The following is a 24,517-nucleotide window of genomic DNA, read 5'->3' on the forward strand; positions in this document are numbered from 1 at the left end:
TTTAATTTTTGCAATACAGGCCAACCTTTAAGGGTTTTTTTGTTATTTTTTAAAATTATTTATTTTTTATATATTTTTTTATTGTTTTTTTTTAGTATTTTTTTTTACTTAATTTCCGATTCCAGGACAGGTTTCCAGTCTCCAGAGCATCCCATTCCCCCCCAAAGATTACATTTTTTATGGTACTCTACACAAGAAGCATACAACCAAAATGAGTTGGGAAGATTTACAAAAGGAACATATGCAAACAACATGAATGAATGAATGAAGCAAACAAACTATTTAATATCAAATATGGTCACATGGCATTTACTTTATCGACAATTGCTCCCACATGAAATCCGGCCCATGTAACTTTGCGATATTGATTGCAGGGCTGAGCTTTACATTTGATTACACTTGTCATTACATTCGATCAAGTGTTAAACTTTCTGAACCTCAAGTCCCTCTAAGAACCCCATCTTCTTTAATCTTGTGTATTAAAGAAATCAACACAGAAGCAAATGTCACAGGAGTAAATATTAGGAGCTTGTTGCAGAAAGAATTGCGATCAAACACAACTGCAAAAATCAAAGACAACTTAATTTTCAACCAATTAAACGTGTGTATAAGGGACTTGCGTTTAAATGCAAGCCTTTCTGCAACAGGGCCCCAAGTCACCAAAATCATAAAAAACGGTCAAAGACCGACTTGCAAGAGCCCCGTGTACTAGATTGAGTGGTAACATTCAAAGTCACCCCCCCCCCCAATATCTCAGGCAAGCTTACGGAGAACACCTACTGTGGCAAAACAATATTCATGGCACTGGGGTAATATAATAAATATATTTCTTTAAATTAAAACTCAAAAAGCTATACATACATATGATTAAAATGATTATTCCACTTGCTTTATAAAGAAAATACTGTTGATTATACATAATCAAAGAAGATATTATTTTCCCCAACAACATCTAGAAGCATTTTTCATTCAAGGTTATCTGCATGAATTATGACGGGTCATAAAGAAGAAAAGAAACTCGTCAGCTCAGTTTTCAGTAAACAGCACGACATCCCCAAAAAAGGATAGAAAGGAGATAGAGAGCAGAATGTCAATGTCACAATATAACTTCACTTTTCATAATTTAGAGCAACGACACAAATAGTTATCAGCAAACTAAAATCAATTGTAAAGGTATGATAAAGTATTGATGCATATCTTTGCTTATAACTTGTATCTGTCTGTCCCAGATATTAGGAAAGTTAAATATATTCACAAGACTCCCATCCCTGAACACCCCCCCCCCCCCCGAAAAAAATACTGAGACACAAAAAACCCATCTAAACCATTTCCAACAGCCTTGATATTCAAAGCATTTTACAGAACTCTTTATTCCACTTAAACAGAAGGGCCCATATTCCGAAGTCAGGTTTAAAGTTGTGGTTTTAAGTATGGATAGCCAATTGTTGCATAAATGACTATCAGTAGAGATATCTTATTTCAGCTCATTTGGCTCTCAAATCATTCATAATTATTTATATAGGAAGTATTAATAGATGATTGTCTTCACCATTGATGAATCAGGAAAGAGCACAGCAAACATAAGAAACATACAACTTAATACAAATTTTGACACTTTTGACACAGAGTTAGGCCATGGTCTAAGTTAAACCTGACTTCAGAATACGGGCTAAGGAGTTTGAGTGCAAATGTTACTTGTAAGGCAGGTGAAGTAAATCTTAATTTGCAATTCGGTGATTTCAAATGAATCATATCGCCTCTGAAAGCAAGCTCTGAGTTCACCCAACACCAAAATCCCCTTGATTTTGTTCAAACCATATTTAAAAGAAAAGAGTAAAACCTAATGAATTGACAATTCTGTCAACTTACCATACCCAATTTTTATTAATTTTTCATAGCAAACTTTCTATGAGCTAGAGTAAGTGCTCCTATTGCAAATGAAAGATAAAATCAATTTAAACAAAAAAAAAACATACGAAAAAGGTGAATTATACAAAGAAGTGCTTCAGTGAAACTTTACAAGTACTCCGCATGAGGTGTCACAATGAAAATGACATGTAATTCACACGATGTAATTCACACGAATTAATATTGTGCATTTACATATCCTTTCGCATAGAAATAGCCACATGGCTGATGTGTATGCTTAGAGCTAACATTACACTAAAAATGATTAACTAGATCAAAATCTTCAGTCAATTTGTATCGTCGGTTGCTCCCTTTGACTATGTGTAGCTCCACTGATCTTTCAACTCAGATCGGGCAGGTTGACAAATGACAGTTTGAATGATTCCCCCAAACAGGTGCTTTCTTCCGTCTCATAGCAGATGTATTTTAAGACAATCGCTACTCCACCTGCTCAACAGAGACTGCAGAAGCCATATTGCAAATCAATCCAACAAAGGATAGCAAATAAAGACGGGTCGACATCATACAAATTTCTATAAACTTCTGGTATTTTGCTTCTTAGAAATATAGGCCAGTTTAGCCATACCTATGTTGAAAGTACATGAATTTGGGGTCTCTTAGCTTCCTTGCATTATACAATCGGAGGGATTTGACAATTCAACCTTATTCCATCGGCAAGTTTGGCGGTTAATTTGGCGGTGAGTAGTGTTCAGAATTATAACATTACAAGACACATCAAGGGATTGAACAACTGTTAAATGGTTTGCAAAAAGCTGTGGGGTTCTGCATGCCATCAGTGCATGCAATAATCTTTCAAGAGAAAATCCTGCAAATTTTTCTTCTGAAGCATCATTACTGGACATGCTTCAATTAAGTTAAAAAAGTTATTATTTTCCCTCTACAGTTTTACCCTGCTGAAGACTGTCGTTTCGATTATCACACCAATTTAAAAAAAAAGCAACTGATTAGCTGAAAAGTGTCAGTTGATCCCTGTCTAACATAAAGGTTTGCAACTACGATTACATCATTAAATGCAAGAGAGAAATATTTGTAGAACCTGAATGAAGTTGAACAATCCCTTTAAAGAGGAATAAATTTAATTTACCTTTGGTGCAAAATAAATGCCCTATCACACAATAAGAAATTGTTGGTCAGCTACTAGTACCTTCTCACAAATCAATCGTGCATTTTCAAATCTCAATAAAAATACAACAATTAGAAAATGAAAATCATGCAACTGAAATCACTATTATACACACTTCTGTTATTTCTATTCCTTAGAAAAAAATACACTCACACTCGTTTCACAAAGGAGTACCACTTTCCTCCGAAATTGTGGTAAAAACATGTATGTACCATTCATTTTTTTCCCATTGTTTCATTTGTGTATACCTTTTCAACTCCATGTAGGTGTTTGGTTTATAGAAGAGTGATATGGTCGGTGCCCTTTGACAAAGAAATCAGCGATGGTCATTTGAATGATTGTTACTATTGATTGCATACTTTATTACCACTGCAACCAATCATGAAAATCAGTTTCAAAATCGATTGTTAAGCTTTGTATAATGTGATCATGGATGTCTTCATTCATAAATTGCTGGCAAGAGTCTGATTACATTAATTAATTTCCATGACGACCAGGAAAACTGAGACAGAAGAGAATGCAGGGGAGGGGGGTGGAGCCCCCAAAATACAAAGGAGCTACGAAGCTCCCCTTAAAATAACCCTTGTAAGATGGAAGAGATAAAATGCTATAATTGATTTTGAAAGAAAAAGTATGAAAAATAGCGCCAATATAGATGATTCTAGGCAAGAGAGGATGGGGGGGGGGGTAGTATTATCATATTGGATAATTCTTCAGAATATTAGCCTGAAGTAATCTGCTCCATGCCCGACTAACTTAAAACAAACTTAGTTACAATAATATTTTTTGGTTGAAAATGACAACATTCATATACTCTCATTTAATTATATTAAACAAATTACATATTCATATAAATCAAAACACACTTATTTCAATGCTCGAATCTTATCGGTTGAAAAAAAAAATCAGGAGTGGCTGCCCAGTACAATTTCTTAAATATACATGAAGATTTTACAGGTTACTCTACCAGCTTTTGTGAGACTAATATCATTAATTCAAAATAAATAAATATCTTGGTGGCATATGGCACAAGAAACAAAGAAGGAATTGTAAGTTTTGAGTTAGTATACTTCTGATTGTGCTCTCTAGTATAGTGATTGATATTGTGCAGCGATTTTTTTTTTTTTTTTTACAATGGCAGGCTCGAGAATTAGACAATTACACCACTGTAAAAATGTCCATCCTTTCTGCATTGAAATAACAAGTATTTTAAAAAAACCAACAACAAACGTCATTGTTAAAACAGGAAAAAGAAAACATCCAGTGAAACGTCTACACGTTGGTAGACATCATACATGTAGAATCCATTTCATAAAACTTGTTGCAGTAACAGTTAACAGCTACTGTCTGAAATCCTTTATTCTGATTAATAGCTGAGAGTAAATATGTCATAGAAATTGTGCATTTGTTGTAATAACGCAGGACCGTGGAGTAATATGATTCTGCCATCAAAAGCCAAGTATGCGTTCACTACAAATGTTACTACACATGTTCGTTTCATCGTCTCAATCTTGGTTGAACTTGATATCAAATTTGGTTCTACAATATTAAAGCAAATACAGCACCGTATATTACAAAAATAGAGGGCGCTATGCTACAAGCTTCCAGCTTAAGCTAAATTAAATCTACACGTAGGTTCTCCAAAATGGCAAAGAATATCCCTATACACTTGATTTTCCAATGGTAAGAATGATATACATAAAGAAGCATGGATAATGCCTGAAACACATAAAATGATTTCTTTCATTCAATGTCTATATATAGTATACAAGCAGAGGATTTGTGGCATTTTCATATTTACTAGAGAGAGAGAGAGAGAGTGAAAGATACATGAAGAGAAGGAGAGCAAGCGTGAGAATATCATCTCTGTTGTGTACATTCATACCATTTTTAATGGTAAACATGAGCTGCAGAGGAGCTGTGCTGACATGTATAATACTTCTTTAGTAATCGCGAGAACGAAAAGGGACGGACAAAATGCCTCCGACAAACTACAAACGGTGGGCGAAAGCACGACAACGGTTTGGAAATCTCCAGACTTCAAACAAGCTCTTACATTGGAACTAGATTGTAACATCAGGTTTGCTCTTATATAAGCAGAATAGAAAATAGAGAAAACATATTGATGAAAGTTTCGTGAATATCCACCAGAGAACATAAGAGTCATGAATTCTTGATATTTTTAGTTTGTGATGTCATACGCGAGCAGTAGCCCTATAATTACGTATAAATGCGAATTCCAAAGATTATCATTACATTACTCATTAGTTTATGTCATATACGAGCAGTTCAGATTGATTTTACATGTGCATTTTCATCAGTCATAATTTCATACATGCTTCTATGAAAACAAATACAAACCATTAGGTAAATGGAAACTAATTGAATCTATATTATATGAAAAGTGGGGAGCTGCTCGCATTTAACAACACAAAATAAAAACTCCATGATTTAACATTCTTTCCTGAATTTTCAGCACAGCATCATTAATATCTGCATGAAATTTTTCTGCTCATAAAAGTAACTTGATATCAGGGTGAATTCTTCCCCTCACAATAAGATTTCTCGCGAAAAATATATATAAAAACCACTGTATCTAGCACAAAAATTTCAAAATTTTTGAACCCTTTCAATGTATCAGATACCTTAAACAGAAATAGTAAATACTCTTGAATGTATACTGTGTTGATTTTTTGCAAAGACTTATATCTGTTTCCGCATATTTTGAAGATAATTATAATAATAAATCCTCAAATTGGCAACACAATGACAAATCAATCAACTTTTTGTTTCAAATGAAAACTGACAACTTTTCAGCAACTACATTGCCTCCTTGCATTTCCACAGAATTTGGGTTTTAGTTATCAAGGAAAATATTTCACCATTGCCAATTTGAAGCATCCTCCAGAGAGATTTAATGATCCCAACATTATTTTACATAACAAAGAATAACCCTCTAAATGCAACTCTTCTCGATATTTCTACTGAAGACACAATAACAGAACTCCTTGTGATTTTTTAAACTTGCCTAGAGTTGCTCTTACATGACAAACTTGACAGGAAAAAGGATTGTGATTATGGTATTGCATATAATAGGCAAACTGGGAATATAAATCCGAACATTACAAGACCGGCATACGCAGAGAATCAAGGGAACAGGACTACTGGGCCACCAGATTGGGCATCGGATCCTTTGATGGGCAAGTAGATTTCAGAAAGCCTGCCGAGCTGATCACGGCCCTGCTAAACGAAGCTTGGCCATTGATCTTGGGGATGATTTATACGATTGATAACACACACTAATTGATGCAATTAATCATAGAAATCAGAGTTCACGGTCAATCGCCAAGCTTTACGTTACAGAGCCCAGGCATTTTTTACAACGGAGATTCCCCTCCATTCCACGCCACGATTAGCACATTGCAAATTTGTTTGTCCATTCTCTGGCGGTTTTGTTATATTTAATCTTGTCCGTCTTGTAGATGCGAGCGATGTCGGGTACGAGCGGATCGTCTGGGTTGGGGTCCGTCAGCAGAGAACAAATTGACAGGAGAACTAGTGGGGAAAAAACAGAAAAAGAAACAGTACCATTTTAATATTCCCAAATTAATCAATCACGAATGTAGACAAAGTTAATTACAAACATGAAAAGAACGTTCTGCAAACATTATTTAAAGCTGGCAATGCTTTTAAAGAAACATGGAATTAGGCTGATTTAATGTTGATTAGTAAGCAGAAAATGTCTTAGTCTTTGTATTCAAACAAACTTCCAGTTGAGCATAGTTTATTTTGTAATGACCTTGAAATGAGTTCAAACATAATCAATGAAATAAGTAGTTGTAAATAAAAATGTGCTAAATGATCCAAGTAGAAAATGCATTTTAGCACTTCCTAACAGCCATAATTTTTTAAAATTTTTTATTATTCTTTCTCTAATTTCTTTCACTATTCTCCCATCCTCATTTTTCTCCTTTCATACCAAACACATTGGCCCGAATTCACAAAGGTGGTTTTGAAAACCCACGGTTGAATCCATGGTTTATGCAGATTTCCTGTATAAATTACGCTCAATTTAGCGTGTATCGGGCGCTTGTATAAAAAATGTCCAATGCTGTTGCGCGCTTTTGTCAGTGCGCCAAATTGACGCCTGTTACCATGGTTAGATACACTATTTTTATTCATGAGTCCACTGTTTGAAGAGTGGACTCAAGAATAAAATAGCATGGATAACCACACCAACAGCGTCAATTTGGCGCACTGTGACAAAAGCGCGCATCAGCATTGGATTTTTTTTTTTATACGCGGTAAAATAAGCATAATTATACAGGAAATCTGCATAAACCATGGACTCAACCATGGGTTTTCAAAACCATCTTTGTGAATTCTAGCCTTTTTATTGTAAGGGTGAATTCCCTGTAAACTTAGATTAACTAGGCATACCTTTTGAGATGGTGAGAGCCGGTGACCACTGTGATCGAAGGATATCCAGACAAATGCTTCCGTTGCTGTTTATATTTGGATGGTAGATTTTTGTTGTAAATGCTACCTACAATTGAAATGTCAACAAAATAATAATAATAGTCATTTATACAGCGCCATCTATCTAGAAATATTCTATTCCAAGGCACAATGTTATTAATACCCGGGCTTTAGCTCGAGCTGCCTTTCAGCGCTCATGCATTCAAGGAATTAATCCTGCCGGGTACCCATTCACCTCACCTGGGTTGAGTGCAGCACAATGTGGATAAATTTCTTGGTAAGAAAATTACGCCATGGCTGGGATTCGAACCCACGGCCCTCTGTTTCAGAGTCAGAAGACTAATCCACTGGGCCACAACGCTCCACGAAAACTCCACGAAATAATGAAAACTTTTCGACTAAAATTCATACATGAATATATGACACGAATGGCCAGAAAGAAATCTCAGTCAAGTCTACATAATTTGACATTATCAGTCGATAGGCAGGTCCAAATGTGATGAGCAAATAATGTACAGGAGTCATCCAAATTCTCTTGTGACCTTATCTTTCTCTCTACAAAATTCCATTAATCAGGAGACTTTTATTCGTTTAGAATTTTATTTGAATATTTTATAAACAAGTTTTATCTCATTGCACCAGCGAAAAGAGTATATGTTACATTTCTATTTTTGGTAATTTTTTTTAAAGTTTAAAAGTGAATTTCATCTGTGCTTAAAGGAGAAATATATTGATTATGAATATGGCCTTATTATATATCAGTGGAAAGGAAATGATGTGAGGATTACCGTTAGGTCATTCAAAAATAACGAAAATAATACATAAGGTGGAAATCGCTGATTAAAAAGCGCTAAAATGCCTCTCCGAAATATGCCTCGCATCGGTCTCTGAATTGACTCGAATTTGATGACGTCACTGTCTGTACGAGAGGCGTGATTGGCTCTCCCACGTCAAGCTCCACTTGCATGCAAAACCTGTTGCGAGGGTACGTTTTCTCCACACTAACACTGAATACTTCGATCATGAAATGAAAGAAAACCCAGAAATTTATCTAGATTTGGATTTTCAAATTGATGATTATGAAGATGAAGAGAATGATGATAAAGTTTCTAACTCTAGAAAAACAAAGTGACGTGGATGGTGGTAAATTAAGGGAATTACGCCGGTGATGATGAGTTGAATTGTCCGACTCATAATCACCGGCGTAATTCCCCTAATGTATACCTCTATCCACGTCACTTTGTTTTTCTAGAGCTAGAAACTTCATCATCATTCTCTTCATCTTCATAATCATCAATTTGAAAATCCAAATCTAGATAAAATTCTGGGTTTTCTTTCATTTCGGGATCGAAGTATTCAGTGACAATGTGGAGAAAACGTACCCTCGCAACAGGTTTTGCATGCAAGTGGAGCTTCACGTTGGAGAGCCAATCACGCCTCTTGTACAGAAAGTGACGTCATAAAAAAATCCCTAATTTCGCGGACGTAATTCTGCGTGTTTGAAGCATTCAGAGAGAGAACTTTAAACTATCAATTAACTGAGTTCCATCGGTCTCCATGATAAATGATTTACACCATCGTGTTCTCCTTATTTTCTCCTTTAATTTGATATATATGATTCTCCATTTTTACGATTTTCAATATAGTTCTACTTTAAAGATGGCATTTTATTCCGATAGATTTTCTGGCTCCTGGTACATTTTGAGCTGAATCCATTTTTACATCATAAATCTTAAAGTCAGTAATTTTCTTTCACAATATCATCTACATGTACAATATAAGGCACCTTGAATCATGCTTTGCACGAGACAGGAAGATTAAACTTCCTTGCATCATATCTTGTCCATCTTTGCGCTCTATATTCCTTGTAATCAAGTTTTATGAAGGTATTGGAGATATATCTGCATTTGGTTTAAATACAATGCAATAAACCATCATCGGCTATTTGATGAAACATACGTAATGTGCAACGTCAGAGCTATGCTGCCCAACTTTGGCAAAAGGAAGCAAGTGACACATCAGTCAAATTTGAGTTATTGTTGTTTCTGAAACAACCTTTGTATGTTGCACGTTCAGGCAAAATTCGGGGAAGAAATGATCGCTCTATGGAAAGATATTGAAGAAAATATGCTATTAAATTGCACTGACGCCTACATGTATGTATTTATGACGAACACGCATTGCTCATTTACAACAAATGATACTTTTGTAACTTGCTTCCTTTTGCCAAAGTATGGCAGTAAAAATGGATTACAATGTTTCCCAAATTCCTTTTAACTGTGCTTGCCTAATGAAGCAACAAGCTCCTTGTTGTAGCCCATTGAAAACAACATGGCCAAACTCTATAACAAAGGACTCTGACTGCATCCAATTCGAGGGCAAACCAGTGTGAACTGCCATCTAAGCAGGCAGTGTGTAATGGCCCCCTTAATTATACCATCACTTTCATCTAGGGCCAAACTCTTAAAAATCTTTAAAAATTCTTACTGGTTGCCATTACATATGGTCAGAGCCCTTGTTATCAGCCCCTATACTCTGGAATTCCCTACCTTTAAATATTAGAACTGCATTGTCCTTTTCCCCCATTTAAATCCGTTCTTAAGTCCTATTTATTTTTAAAATAATGTTTAAAATGTTGGCTATGGTATGTACATGTAGTTGCTAAATATGATCTATTTTCATTTAATATTTGTAATTTCTATTATTGATGTCATTTTCTCTAATTCGTATGACATATTTTAGGTCTAATGTATAATTTAGAGATTTGATATTTGCAAAGCACATACATGTAGACAGTGTTTACAGATTATTACTGTATGCCCTATATAAATTCCAAATATTAATGTAATTATTGTTAATACTTACTCTTGGTGGTTTGAAGGGATAGTCTGACGGGAAGTGGATGTTGAGAAAAAATATACCACTCTCATATGCACTGTTTGACGGTCCCATGATTGTGGCCTGCCAAGTAAATACTGCAAATGAGGGAAAGGGAATGGATAACATAATACTTTAAAGCTACATGTACATATACATGTACCAACTTCAGAAACTGAAGTGAGAACACAAAGACAAAGCAGGATATACATGTAAAAGGTGATGAAATATTAACGGATTGAGTGACATGACAAAGAATTTTTTTTTTCCTCAACTGCTGGAGAATTCTAAGAATCCACATGGTGGTGAACTTACTTTCAGCCATATTTGTTTGGCAAGTGTGCTTCCTCCGACCAAGATACTCCTGGAAGCCAGTAGGAGTATCTCGGTCAGAGGAAGGTCGGAGTAACTCTGTCCAGTCAGGCACTACTCCGAGCTTTCCTCCGACGGGGCTTCCTCCAACCAAAACAGCCTCACATGCTTTTCGCACTGCATTTCCTTCACCCCATGCTATCTTTTTTTTTTCACACTGTCTTTCTTTGCCCCATACTATTTGCTTAGCCGGTGTTAACTCCTTAACCCCGGACTATCACACAGCTCATGAATATTGATGATTTTACCATACAAAGCGTGATCAACATGCAATTTAGACTTCTGTGATTGGCTAATGCTTAGCCCCACTTTTCCTTGGCCCAGTTTCGTTTCACACTGCATCTCTTCGCACCACAATAAGCTGGCTAACCCTGCTTTTTTGCAGGGCCAGATAGTACTGTACTATTTACCGTGCTAGCCCACTTTGCTAAAACGCAGTGTGAAAACGAAGTGGGCTAAGCTTCACCCCCAAAAATTGGTGGGGCTAAGACCCCCCCTTAGCCCCACCAATTTCATGGGGTTAAGAAAAAAAATTTGTAGTGTGAAAAGCATATTAGTCTTGGTTGTGATAAGAGAAATATCTTTGGAAGTTTAATCCATGCATAATGGACTTTACCCCGACTAGGATTTCATGTCTGAACAAGGCTTGTGAGGCTTCCCACAAGCAGCCATGTTGGAGGACAAACAATAAAAACCTGTGCATTATTAATTTAATGATTAAAACATGACCAATCATTGTTTTTATGGTCTAATACAAACGTTTTTATTACTTGTTTGACATATACATAATGTATGTATTTGCTTATAACGTCACTAGCATCCTGCTCAGCAAAAAAATGCTAATTGAAAGTTGTGCAATTTAACACAAGATATAAACTACATGTACATGTATCAGCAATTTTTAAAGCAGTCAGCAAACCTCACATTTTCAAAATCATTCATTATGTACTCTTTATTATCCTTTGCCATGATCATTTTTATCTCAAATTCAAATAGGGAATATTCTTAATTTGTGCAATGAGTTGAATTATGGCATTTGGGGAAGAGTTATACTATTAAAGTTCAATGCCTCGGTGAATAGATTATCATTATTTCACCTCATGCAAAATTTTATACGTTCGCACTTGTCTATACACTATCTGTACTATGTCTTACTGTGGCAAAGGGAAATGAATATTTGTGTTGTTTACCCACTGGTAAAGTACAGGGAAACAAAATTACACGGGGCTGGGGGACATTTAGCCCCCCAAATGCTCAAAAGAACCCTGAAAACTAGAAAAAGGAGCCCTGCAAACTGAATGAAGGCAATACAGTTTTGCATTTGCACATGTGCAACATACTGTATAATCCATCCAGGATAGCAAAGGTGCTTTTTCTATATTAAGGAAATGTTACCATTTCACTAACTTCCTCTTGCCAAAGTAAGGTAAATAAGTGTCAGAAACCATATTTAGACAAATAATGGGTCGGAAATGCAGGGGTCATTTATTCAACATCATCTATAATAGGAAAGCTGCATTTTTCTGGCTATTCCAACTGGTAATTTTAATTTCTTCATAGCAATGAGCAATGTTATAATATACATGTACAGGTAAACTCTGCCCGGAAATTGTGCAATGCCCTTGTAAAGTTTGATCAGTTTCTTTTGGAATGCAGTTTACTTGGAATAATCTGGTCTAAACAAAAATGCCTCGACTAAGGTGAATATTCGACTTGTAAAAGGTCGACTTAGGCGGAGTTACCTGGGGAGCGTTTCATGAGAGGACTTGACAGACATTTTATCTGACAGGTCCTGCTTTATACGACAGTTACCATAGTAACAGTGCCTCTCTGCCAATCAGAATCAAGGAAAGTTTTCAGATCTGACAACATATCGGACAAAAATGTTGATGACACGCTCACCTCTATTTACATTTATCAATTATAAATCATTTCAAAATGGGGAGTTAAGTGGGAGGGGGAGAAGATACTTACAATCATCATTCACAGGGCCAGCGGAACATGATGCAGGCGGGTCCTTTTGAAAATCATGAAGTTCCTAAAAAGGGGGGAAAATGCAAGAATTTTTAACTTCCAATTTTTGCTCTCTATCAAATTACTGGAGTGTAAAAAAAATCTAATACTGTACATGTACATGGAAAATTGTAAGGAAGTCCACCATGAAAGCAGATGAAATCTTACAAAGCAGAGAAAATTGCAAGTTTTATTATATTTAAAAGTATTGTAGTATCCCTTGATAATAAGGCCACCTACGGCGAGTGTAAACACATTGCACGAATATGATAAACCACGTAACTTCAGAGATTTCTTACACAGATTAACCCATCTAAATAACTGGAATGGACAATCTCCAAGTTTGATCTTTATGTGTATGTAAGGCTACACTACAAGTATTACCCCCCCCCCCCCACCTTATTGTTCCACATGTGTATTACATGAAGCCCCATTATCTCTGTGGCCTCGCTCTCATTCTGTTTTATTTTCAGGGTCTGTGGGTGACTAAATGTAAGGTAAAAGAAGATATTATACATTGCTAAAATTGTGGATTGTGGACTAAACAAACACTTTTTGAAATATAAATCAAAATACTTCTGCGAGAAGTTTACAACATAAAACAGGAAGTAAAAGTCAAACAATAACATGTACTTAAAATGGAAAATTTATTTGTAACAATTGTATATTGTTCTAGAACTCTAGATTATAAAGTTATTTTGGATAGGAGCCAAAAAGGAACTTACACAATGAGTATGGTTTTGAAATATGTATTTGTCAGAGATAAAAAAAAAAGTATAACACTGATTGCCTATAAAAGGCTCGATGTTAACATTTATGTACAGTACAAGGAAACATGGAAACTATTAAACACATATATGATTTTGTAATTACATGTACCATGACAATTGTTGCTTCATGATTTATGATCCATGAACTGTAACTTTTGATCTGAACATGAATAAATCTATTCATAGAGGCAAAAAAAAAAAAACTTGACACCTCACAAACCCCCAATTTAAGGAAAAAATATGTCATGAACACATAATTAATGGCTGGAAAAAATATCTTCTGTAGTTTGATATCATATTTATGTTGTATGTCTTCACCCTTGGATAATCAGTAGGTATTCTTTGCAGTGATGTAAATTTTTACTTGCGCCAAAGTAACGCATGACTGCAATGAATGAATCCAGATGCCAATGGTGTCAAAATACTTCATGAGTTTAATAGTCAACATATCTGTTCATCCATTTTCAACAAAATTAACTTGAGAATTGATATCAACATGTGTTTATAAAACAATTATAATGTAAATAACTGAAAAGGTGTTTTGAAATGGATTTTAATGCAATCGTTGTAAGATTATGATATCTGGATTCATTATTGCAGTAATAAATTAATTTTGGCGCAAATCAAAATTTACATCACTGTAAAGAATAGCTACTGGTCATCCAAGCGTTACCCCATACCACATAAATATGGTATCAAATTATTTGGGAGAACACACTCTTTCAGGCCATATATAATTATTATTTGTTCATGACATACTTTTTCCCCTCAAATTGGGGGTTTGTGAGGTGTCAAGTTTTTTGTGACTCACATGGTATATTTAGATTGCCACGCAGTGTTCTTCATGTCATAACAGAAAAAAAAATCATGAATGCTCAGCAGTGGCGTACCTAGGATTTTCCACAGGGGGGCAAATTCGTCCGCCAAAAAATTTGACAAGCAAAAAAAAAGGTCTTCAACCACAAATGAAGACTCTCGTACCAGAAAAAAATTTGACAAGCCAAAAAAAAAAAAAAAAGTCTTCAAGACTTGTCAGGGGGGGGGGGCAGGGATATGTCCCTTGCATGGGTTGTGACTCGTCAGGGGGGGGGCAGTCTGCCCCCCCCCCCTAGGTACGCTAGTGATGCTCAGACTGAGTGATTGTTTGAAAAATCTGTCAGTTTGGAGCAGCGGAGCTGGAGGACATGGGCATGGATTGCATAGTCGTGCGTGGTCGTGGTCTAGTGGGCACGTCGTGTTCTAGTGGTTTTGACTTTCGCCTTTCGAACAGAGGGTCATGGGTTCGAATCCTAGCCATGGCGGATTTTCCTTCAGCAAGAAATTTATCCCCACTGTGCTGCACTTGACCCAGGTGAGGTGAATGGGCACCAGGTTGGAAAAATTTCCACGAATGCTCGGACGCCTGATCAAGGTAGCCGTGCTAGAGCCGGGGCAATAGTAACATTATCATGTTAAGCAGGACCCGCTGGTAGAACAGTTGGCTACCCTGGGTGAAATATGACGTTATTTCGTTTTCAATATCTTATTATAATTATTAGTGTCTGCTTCCCTCATGGGTCAACTTTGTGTAGTGTCAAACTTGTGGAGCTTTAGCCTTTATTTTCCTAGTGTCTATCCCGTAGGCTGTCAGATTGTGGGCCTACTTTATTCAATGTCTATCTTGTTGACCTAGCCACTTGACAGTGTCAAGCTTGAAGGTCGCATGACACCAGTAGCATAAGCAGGATTTTCGAAAGGGGGGGGGGTTTGAGTTGAATGGAAATTTGTCGAGCAAAAAAAAAAAAAAAAAAAAAAAGGTTTTCACCGAAAGAATTTGAAAAATCAGGTCTTTTCGTAAAAATTTGACAAGAAAAAAAAAGAAGGTTTTCAAAAAAATCTGAGGGGGGAGTGTTTGAACCCCTGTAACCCCCCTTCCCCTGCATACGCGCCTGCATGGCACGCAGGATGTCTGACTTGAAGGCTGTCAATCTCATGGGTTGTCAAACTCTTGGATGATGGTCTCAGGGATTGTACCCCATTTTCTGATTCATGAACTTAGCCTTAAAGGTCAAGTCCACCCCAGAAAAATCTTGATTTGAATTTTAAATAGAGACAAATCAAACAAGCATAATGCTGAAAATTTCATTGAAATTGGATGTAAAATAAGAAAGTTATGGCATTTGAAATTTTGTTTATTTTTCACAAAACAGTTGTATGCACAACTAAGTGATATGCAAATGAGAGAGTCAACGATGTCCCTCACTCACTATTTCTTTTGTTTTTTATTGTTTGAATAATACAATATTTCATTTTTTACAATAAGGACCAACTTGATTGAACCACAAAATACAATTTTGTTTCACATGACAATGAAAAGGAAATATTAATATTTCTTATTTCATATGATGAAATACAAAAGAAATAGTGAGTGATGTCCTCAGCCCCCTTATTTGCATACTGACCAGGATGTGCATATAACTGTTTTGTGAAATTAAGCGAAACTTTAAAATTTCATAACTTTCTTATTTTACACAGGTTATGCGCAATTCACGATTGCCATTTTGGATATGTGAGGGGAACTGCGAACTGGCTTCAAATCACCGATTTTGAGACGTTTTCCAGAAAGGGCAAGGAGTGAGTCAGTGTTTGATAGTGATAGTATGACCTAATTTTGCGCACAGTCAAATATCTCTTTATCTAATTAATATCTTGAAAAACTGATATCACCAACAGAAAAAGCGACCCAAAATTACTCAGTATGGTAATTTTCTTGAAGGTAAGGTCTCAAATTGTGAAAATATTGGCGAATTTTGTTATCTTTTGCGTCCGCTCCGAGAAAATCTGATCTTCTCGACAGGCATCACGATATCGCCAGTTTGCAAGCAGAGGTTTCCAAATAATTAAAATGTGATACCATGTTACCAACCAAATTTATGGCATTTTAACCTCCATCTGATATAAGGGAGATTGGGATTAGTTGGAACGCGGGGTAAGTTGAAACATTGTAATTTTCTTTAACATCTTATTCAATACTGCCCTCGATTTATTGCCATTAGCAACAGCCATCCACCATATTACAGACAACACATGTGCAACAAGCCTGGTGAAGCTAGGAAGGACCGTTTGTTTTTTAACCTTCAGAGTAATTTTTTTTTTCTTTCAGAGAAGTTTATTACTCAAGTTGGCCAGTTCGGGGGTATAATAGACACTTGTACCAAGCTATAAAATAAGGTTAGTAATATGCCATGGTGAAGTCCCTTTTTTGTGCTGTAAGCTTGTAAATGTCACATGGGCCTCTGGGGTTAGTTGGAACAAAATTGAAGGGTCTATTTGGAACAGCAAATGTGTTGGTTTGAAATCTTAACTTCAATATATTTAGTAATTAGTTGCCAAATTAATTACCCAATGTATTTTTGTTTTACATGCTAGTTGCATTTTATTGGGTGCGGTATCACACTTTGTATCTCATGTTTGACAACAATGTTCATTAGTTCTTAGCATAATTCACCTTTTCATTCATTCAGTTCTGACCTTTAATTGTTGTTGTATGGTATAGATAAATAGTTCAAAGTTCAGTTTAAGGTGTGTGTTCCTATATTCATCCCCAACTTTGCCCCTACCTAATGAGTAATAAGATTGTGGCATCATACATTTGTCATGAAAGCCACTATTTATATTTCATATACAGTGTTAGCCTCCATATCTATTTTATTACCGAGTTACAGTAAAAAACAAGTGGAATGCCTCTGGCCGTCTCACCTGCATCACGCGATTCAATATAGCAGCAGTGCTGATTTTGAAAACTACTATAACTCGCACAAGATGTTCAGTGATACTTGGTTACTCTTATTTCCACGTTTTATGAACTAGACCAATACACTTATAGAGATATGATGGCAATTCAACAAATACCCCCAATGTGGCCAAAGTTCTTTGACCTTACATGACCTTTGACCTTGATCATGTGACCTGAAACTCGCACAGGATGTTCAGTGATACTTGATTATTATTATGTCCAAGTTTTATGAACTAGACCAACACACTTTCAAATTTATGGCTGTAATTCAACAAATACCCCAATTTGGCCAAAGTTCATTGACCCTAAATGACCTTTGACCTTGATCATGTGACCTGAAACTTGCACAGGATGTTCAGTAATACTTGATTACTATTATGTCTAAGTTTCATGAATCAGATCCATAAACTTTCAAAGTTATGATGGTAATTCAACAGATACCCCCAATTCGGCCAAAGTTCATTGACCCTAAATGACCTTTGACCTTGGTCATGTGACGTGAAACTCATGCAGGATGTTCAGTGATACTTGATTAACCTTATGTATAAGTTTCATGAACTAGGTCCATATATTTTCTAAGTTATGATGACATTTCAAAAACTTAACCTTAGGTTAAGATTTTGATGTTGATTCCCCCAACATGGTCTAAGTTCATTGACCCTAAATGACCTTTGACCTTGGTCATGTGACATGAAACTCAGGCAGGATGTTCAGTAATACTTGATTAACCTTATGGCCAAGTTTCATGAACTAGGTCCATATACTTTCTAAGTTATGCTGTCATTTCAAAAACTTAACCTAAGGTTAAGATTTGGTGTTGACGCCGCCGCCGCCGTCGCCGCCGCCGTCGCCGTCGCCGCCGCCGCCGCCGTCGGAAAAGCGGCGCCTATAGTCTCACTCTGCTATGCAGGTGAGACAAAAACTAAATTGTATAAATAATTATCTGATTAATGTTATGTAAATTTGGTGCAAAAGTACATGAAATTGCTGATACACTTAAATGCTTGTAAAATCAAACGCACACAAAATAATATGCACAATTTTAATACACAGTCGGCTTGTGTGAGTGGCTGTATATGTGTAATAGAAAACATCAAGTTCAACAAATCAGAATAAATACTTTTAATATTTTGAACATGAAAAATAAGCAAATAAGCTACATGTAACATCATGTACATGTACCGGGTAGTAGTTTTAGTATAATTCTTAATTGACCATGCAGTGGTCCAACTTTAATTACCCCTTATATGGGGGTAAGTTGGAACACTTGCGATGGTCTTGTTCAAGGTGGATTTTTTCAGTAACCATTCATAGAGTTAAAGGGATGGTCCAGGCTGAAAATATTTATATCTTAATACATAGAGTAGAATTCACTGAGAAAAATGCTGAAAATTTCATCAAAATCGGATAACAAATAATAAAGTTATTGAAGTTTAAAGTTTAGCAATATTTTGTAAAAAAAGTTGTCATGAATATTCATTAGGTGGGCTGATGATGTCACATCCTCACTTTCTGTTTTCTTATGTCATTACATAAAATCATTTTTTTTCATTATTTCATACTTGTGTGAATAATATGTCTCCCTTATAATGAAATAAGTTGCAGCAATAAATATCTAATCCACCAAATCAGCTGTCAATCCAATTTTTCTAGTTCTTGGAGAAAAAAATTTGAATAAACATAATTTCATATAATAAAATACAAAAGAACAAAAGGGGATGTGACATCATCAGCCCACCTAATGAATATTCATGACAACTGTTTTCACAAAATATTGCTAAACTTTAAAATTCAATAACTTTGTTATTTGTTATCCAATTTTGATGAAATTTTCGGCATTATGCTGAGTGAATTCTACTCTATTTATTCAGCTATAAATACTTTCAGCCCGGACCATCCCTTTAAAGAATTTTATGGGTACATTTGTAGCCTCTATGTTTAAAGCTGATATATTGTTTCTTGAATAAAATCTCTTTGGACTTTACAGCCATTTTTGTCAAAAATATTCCAACTAACCCCAATCTCCCCTAATTATCTTACCTTTGTCTGCTTGATTTATTTTCCAAAGCTTTGCAAAACGATCGTGCGCAAATTAAGGTCACAATTTTTTATGACACTTTTTCATCCAAGCGCGCACTAGTCGATCGCCATGGAATTTTGAGATCGCAATACGAGCGAAACCCTTGACCTACTTTATAATTCCGTCAAGCGAATTTGACTTTGGGATCTTGCCTTCCAACTGGTAGAACTTTATGATTTTGATTAATTTTGTGTGAACTGTTGATTGAAAATCAACTTCATAATTCTTAAAATGTGCGCAAATTATGTTTAAACTTTAGTCACGTAGTAGAGTACGCTTAGCCTTAGACTTTTTTTTAAAATGACGTGTTGCTTCTCTTAAAATTAAAGTCTTAGCAAAAAGTGACAGTTTGTTACTAGTTTTTGAGAGCGAGTATTTGTGGCCCGAGGGTTCGGTTAGGTGTAGCGGTAGTGCAGTGTTGTGGAGCCTACATTATAGTATGGTCAGTTCCCCCATGTCTGCGCGGTCTCCCAAGTCTGCGCACCCGCGTATCTGCGCGATTCTAGTAAAAGAAGATACGCAACGAGCACGATCTTTACACATGCAATACATAGACAGGTATTCATAAAAAAATCCGACTCAAAATGGTTGAAAAATAATGAATTCAGGGCATTTCATGTGACGGCCTCAAAATGCAGCCTTTGTCATCAAAATCCCCGAATCGTGTGCAAAGTGAATGAGTGCGCAGACATGGGGTACCATTTTTTTTTTTCAATCTGAAAATGACTGCCCGAGGTTTTTTCAAGAAAATCTTATATTTTCTTTCATTTTTTAATGAGAAATTTGGTACACTTACTCTTAATAATATAAGGAACACTATTAACCAAAGATTTTGTGAAATAAAAAGGAAATTCATGTTAAATCTTAACTCAAATTGTTAGGTGCGCAGACTTGGGGCCCACCATCATACATGATCATGAACCATCGCCTGCTGAGCTGAGTCTAATCATAATTCATATTATTATTAACCTTGTTTGTTCATTGTTGAATGAGCATGATGAGTGGTCTACGACTAGGGATTTTACTTTTTACTAAATTTTAGATCTCGTCTCTTTTTAGTTTTACTCACTCTCCCTTGGAGTTGGATTATACACATGATAGTGATACACATTATATTACTAAACGTAAGTTATAGACACAGGGCCTTGTCTAATTCATGTTTGGAATAGATCTACACTGCATCTGCAGTGCAGAACATATTCTGAACATCCTGATTCACACACAAACATTCATGATCCATTCCATGCACTGCAACTGCACGTCCAGAAAAAAAAAGTCCAAAACAAAAAGTGTGAATTGTGATTGTAAATTCTAACTCACCTTTGCTATTCTTTTTAATGCCATTGCGACTATACAGTAAACAGGTTCTAAAGATTGTAAATAACGTAAACAAAGGCACCAAATGCCCAGAATCTAGTGGAACTTGATCATGGAATCGTTACTCATTAGCCTTTTCGTTGTCTATTTGTTGTAGTTTGCGTATTTTACGTGCATCTTCTGCAAACTGCATTGCAATCGAATCTACGGTACGGTACGGTACGACGAAATTACCATTCACGCACGCGCGCGACCTTGAGGGCAAAAGAAACGGGCGTGCGAGCTACACTTGTTGAAGTGATAGCTGGCGAACAGCGCGTACGACGTCATGATCATATTGCCAAATACAGGCAATACGGAAAGAACTTACATCACAGAGCCCTCATTCGCTTGAACACAACATGTGATTTGCTGTAGTAACTATAGTTGCGTAACGTAACAAGAAAAGTGAATCATCTCTAACGAAGTTAATTTCACAGCATTGGGAAGAGATGATAATCGGATTTCTCGTATTCTTAGAAAAGAGGTTAATTTCAGGCAGCCTTAAACAATTTGAATTGCATGAATAAACCGAGGAAACATAACCAAACAGGCATTATAATTATAGAATTGCATCAAAATCAGATAGCCCGATAAAATAATTAATGTAGGCCTGAATTGCAGGGCCGTAGCCAGAAGCATTTTGTTGGGGGGGGGGGGGGGTGTACCAGCTAAATTTGCCAACTAAATTTGGCATGACAGCGCCAACGTGAGCACAGGGGGAGTCTGATGGGGGATGTGCCCCCCCTACAATAATCAATTGCTAAAAGATTTTGAATTTTTAGAATTGAATTAGTGGCATTTGGTGAATACTTTAAGGTAAATTATATACAAAGATATACAAAGATATTTGCACTTTAAAAATAAACATTTTGGATCAAAATAGAAAGGCTAGTGTGCCGTAGTTGCTAACTTGCAGTATATAATGATATACCCTATGCATTAATAATATCAAAATCAAAGATTTATTAATTTTTGATTGACCTTCTGTGCAAGATGTCTCAACTAAAATTTCAAGAATGCTACTGCTAACAGTGGCGTACCGTGGGTCACGGCATGGGGGGGGGGGGGGGGCACCAGCAAAAATTTAGAGTCATTAAGTGGGCGCGCGTAGCGCGCTCAATTGCCAGGTATACTGACCTGATATAGAGACATTTTAAGGACTGTGCCATTAAACGGATATGTATCTTAGTGATCAAATAATGCGAGCGCGAAGCTCGAGCTGAAAATGTTTGGTATTCAGTCCTAAAAAGGGACATTATAAGCAAAGTTTTGTAATCATGATACGTATCTGTCTTCAAAACAAACAATGCGAGCGCGAAGCCCGAGCTGAAATTTTTTGTATAACTTAACCCTAAAAAGGGACATTTTCAGGACTATCTTTTGGAATTTATGAAGTGCGTACGTATCTCATCATAGTCATCTAATGCGAGCGCCAAGCGCTTGCTGATTTTGTTAGAATTACACTGGCACATGAAGCACTTTTTGTGGTCATTGTAATCATGAACATGATACGTATTTCACTAATGAAATATTGCGGGCGAGAAGCGCGAGCTGACAATTTTTGAAATTCAGACCTGAAGAGGGGCATTCTATGGCTTGTTTGTAGGAATTTACTATTTCACTAATTAAGTAATGCGAGCGCGAAGCGCGAGCTGAAAATTTGTTATAATTAGATCAGAAAAAGGGACATTTTAAGGACTGTCTTTAGGAATTCGTGCACTGCAGAAACGCCGGTGATTTAACACCAGCCCGGCCGGTATCTATATCGGTCCACACCAATGCGAACGTAAGCACAGACTGGAAATGTTTTATTAAGGCCTTAAATCACTTTAAGTATATAGTCATGAAAAAAGCATATGTCACTACATAAAACAATGATAACTTGAAGTGCGAGGAGTGCGAGTTTGGTGCATAATCATATACCCTTTTTACACACGCTAAAATTTCCTTAACCCCGTACTATAGGTGGGGCTAAATTGCCATTTAGCCCCACCTATAGTACGGGGTTAAGCTTAGCCCACTTTCTTTTTACACAGCATTTTTGCAAAGTGGGCTAACCCCACCTTTAGTACGGGATTATTTGGCCCTGCAAAAAAGCAGGGTTATCCCAGCAATTGCGGTGCTAAGAGCGATAGTACGGGGTTAAGATCGCTAGTGTAAAACGAAAGTGGGCTAAGCTTAACCCCGTACTATAGGTGGGGCTAAATGCAGTGGCGTAGCTAGGATTTTTTTCCCGGGGGGGCACTGGGGGTCCTTGCTTTTTCAGGGGGGGCACCGACCATTTTTCCGGTGTGTGTGTGTATGTGTCACAACTTTGGGCGGATCCGACTTTCGCCAATAGGGGACGGGGCCCGAAATTATCTTCACCTATATCAGTCACTTCTTAGTTTTATTCTTATAAAACAACATAAACATGAAATAATCTCATAAGCCTGATAAAAAGTGCGAGTGCGAAGCGCGAGCGATTTTTTTTTTACTCTCATGTATTTTTAATCTAATTTTCTGGGCAATGTTATGTGTGATCCTGAACAAGATTCGTATGTAACTAGATGGCTACTGCGAACGCCAAGCGCGAACATAAATTTTTATCAACTGTTCTAGCATTATCGAAAAGGGACCTGTTACGGACTGCTTACAGTTACCCACGAAGACGGTATATATTTCGATAATGCGAGTGCGAAGCGCGAGCAAATTTTTTTTTACATTCCGACCTAAAAAATTGTCATTCTAAGCACTTTTTGTATTAATAAATGGGATAGGTATGTAACTAAACAATTGATGCGAGCGCGAAGCGCGAGAGGAAGAAAATTGAGATTTTAGACCTCAAAGCGGGACATTCTATTCATATTTTGTAAATCATAAATAGGATATAGTCAATTGGGTATCATTAATAATGCGATCGTGAAGCGTGAGCAGACAATTATTGATATTCTGATGTGAAACTGGATAATTCAAGTACATGTACATTTTAAATAAAGAACATGCAGGCTATCGCGCGTGTTGTAGATGTAGACCTAGAATCTGGGCATTCTGAATACATTTGTTACATGGAACATTATGGAATACACGTAGACAATATGAACTTCGCAAATCAAACAATGTGACCACGCAGCGTGAGCTTAAAATGCTGATATATGTAGACCATAAAACGGACATTTTACAGAGCACTTAAATTTGTAAATGAAAAAAAAATAATGAAAGCTCGATGTCGAGCTAAAATATGTTTTGCATATTGACTTCAAAACTTGCTCCATATCAGCCTATTGAGCAAGATATGAATCTCATCGAACAGGCAATTCTGGCGCGAAGCGCCAGTAAAAATTTTATATAGTAACATAAAAAGATTTGTTTTTTAATTACATTATTTCATTCACTCGTCTTCCTCCTCTTATTTTCTTCTTCTTTTTTTCTTCTGTCTTTCTTCTTCTTTTCCTTTTTCTTTTCCTTTTTTTCTTTTCTTCTCCCTTTTTTCTTTCCTTTTTTTTTTGCTCTGCCAATTTTTTCTGGGGGGGGGGGGGGGGGGCACCTGGGGGGCACACCAAATCTCAGGGGGGCACGTGCCCCCCCAGGCCCCCCGTAGCTACGCCACTGGTTAAATGGCAATTTGGCCCCACCTATAGTACGGGGTTAAAGGGATGGTCCGGGCTGAAAATATTTTTATCTTAATACATAGAGTAGAATTCACTGAGCAAAATGCCGAAAATTTCATCAAAATCGGATAACAAATAATAAAGTTATTG

At 36.5% G+C, this 24,517-nt stretch overlaps 1 protein-coding gene across 1 annotated transcript; it reads right to left on the minus strand.

Annotated features, from left to right (window-relative positions):
• Positions 1–257: 257 nt before the first annotated feature.
• LOC129281394 (ubiquitin-conjugating enzyme E2 D1-like) lies at positions 258–21,034 on the minus strand. Its single transcript, XM_064112717.1, has 5 exons — positions 20,739–21,034; positions 12,755–12,818; positions 10,397–10,506; positions 7,493–7,598; positions 258–6,607 (listed from the first exon to the last, which is right to left on the minus strand). Exons 1-5 carry the CDS (start codon positions 20,760–20,762, stop codon positions 6,465–6,467), a joined length of 447 nt encoding a protein of 148 aa, XP_063968787.1. The 5' UTR covers positions 20,763–21,034; the 3' UTR covers positions 258–6,464.
• Between the last annotated feature and the right edge of the window lie 3,483 nt (positions 21,035–24,517).

This window comes from Lytechinus pictus, chromosome 18 (assembly GCF_037042905.1).
Source record: "Lytechinus pictus isolate F3 Inbred chromosome 18, Lp3.0, whole genome shotgun sequence".
Taxonomy (NCBI): domain Eukaryota; kingdom Metazoa; phylum Echinodermata; class Echinoidea; order Temnopleuroida; family Toxopneustidae; genus Lytechinus; species Lytechinus pictus.

What these genes read in the sequence shown, in the direction of transcription:
- LOC129281394 (XM_064112717.1), bottom strand. Translation starts at nt 20,762, where the DNA reads ATGGCATTAAAAAGAATAGCAAAG. An exon ending in CATTAAAAAGAATAGCAAAG is followed by an intron (nt 12,819 to 20,738) that starts GTGAGTTAGAAT and finishes CCCCCTTTTTAG; the next exon opens with GAACTTCATGATTTTCAAAA. An exon ending in TGGCCCTGTGAATGATGATT is followed by an intron (nt 10,507 to 12,754) that starts GTAAGTATCTTC and finishes CCTCATTTGCAG; the next exon opens with TATTTACTTGGCAGGCCACA.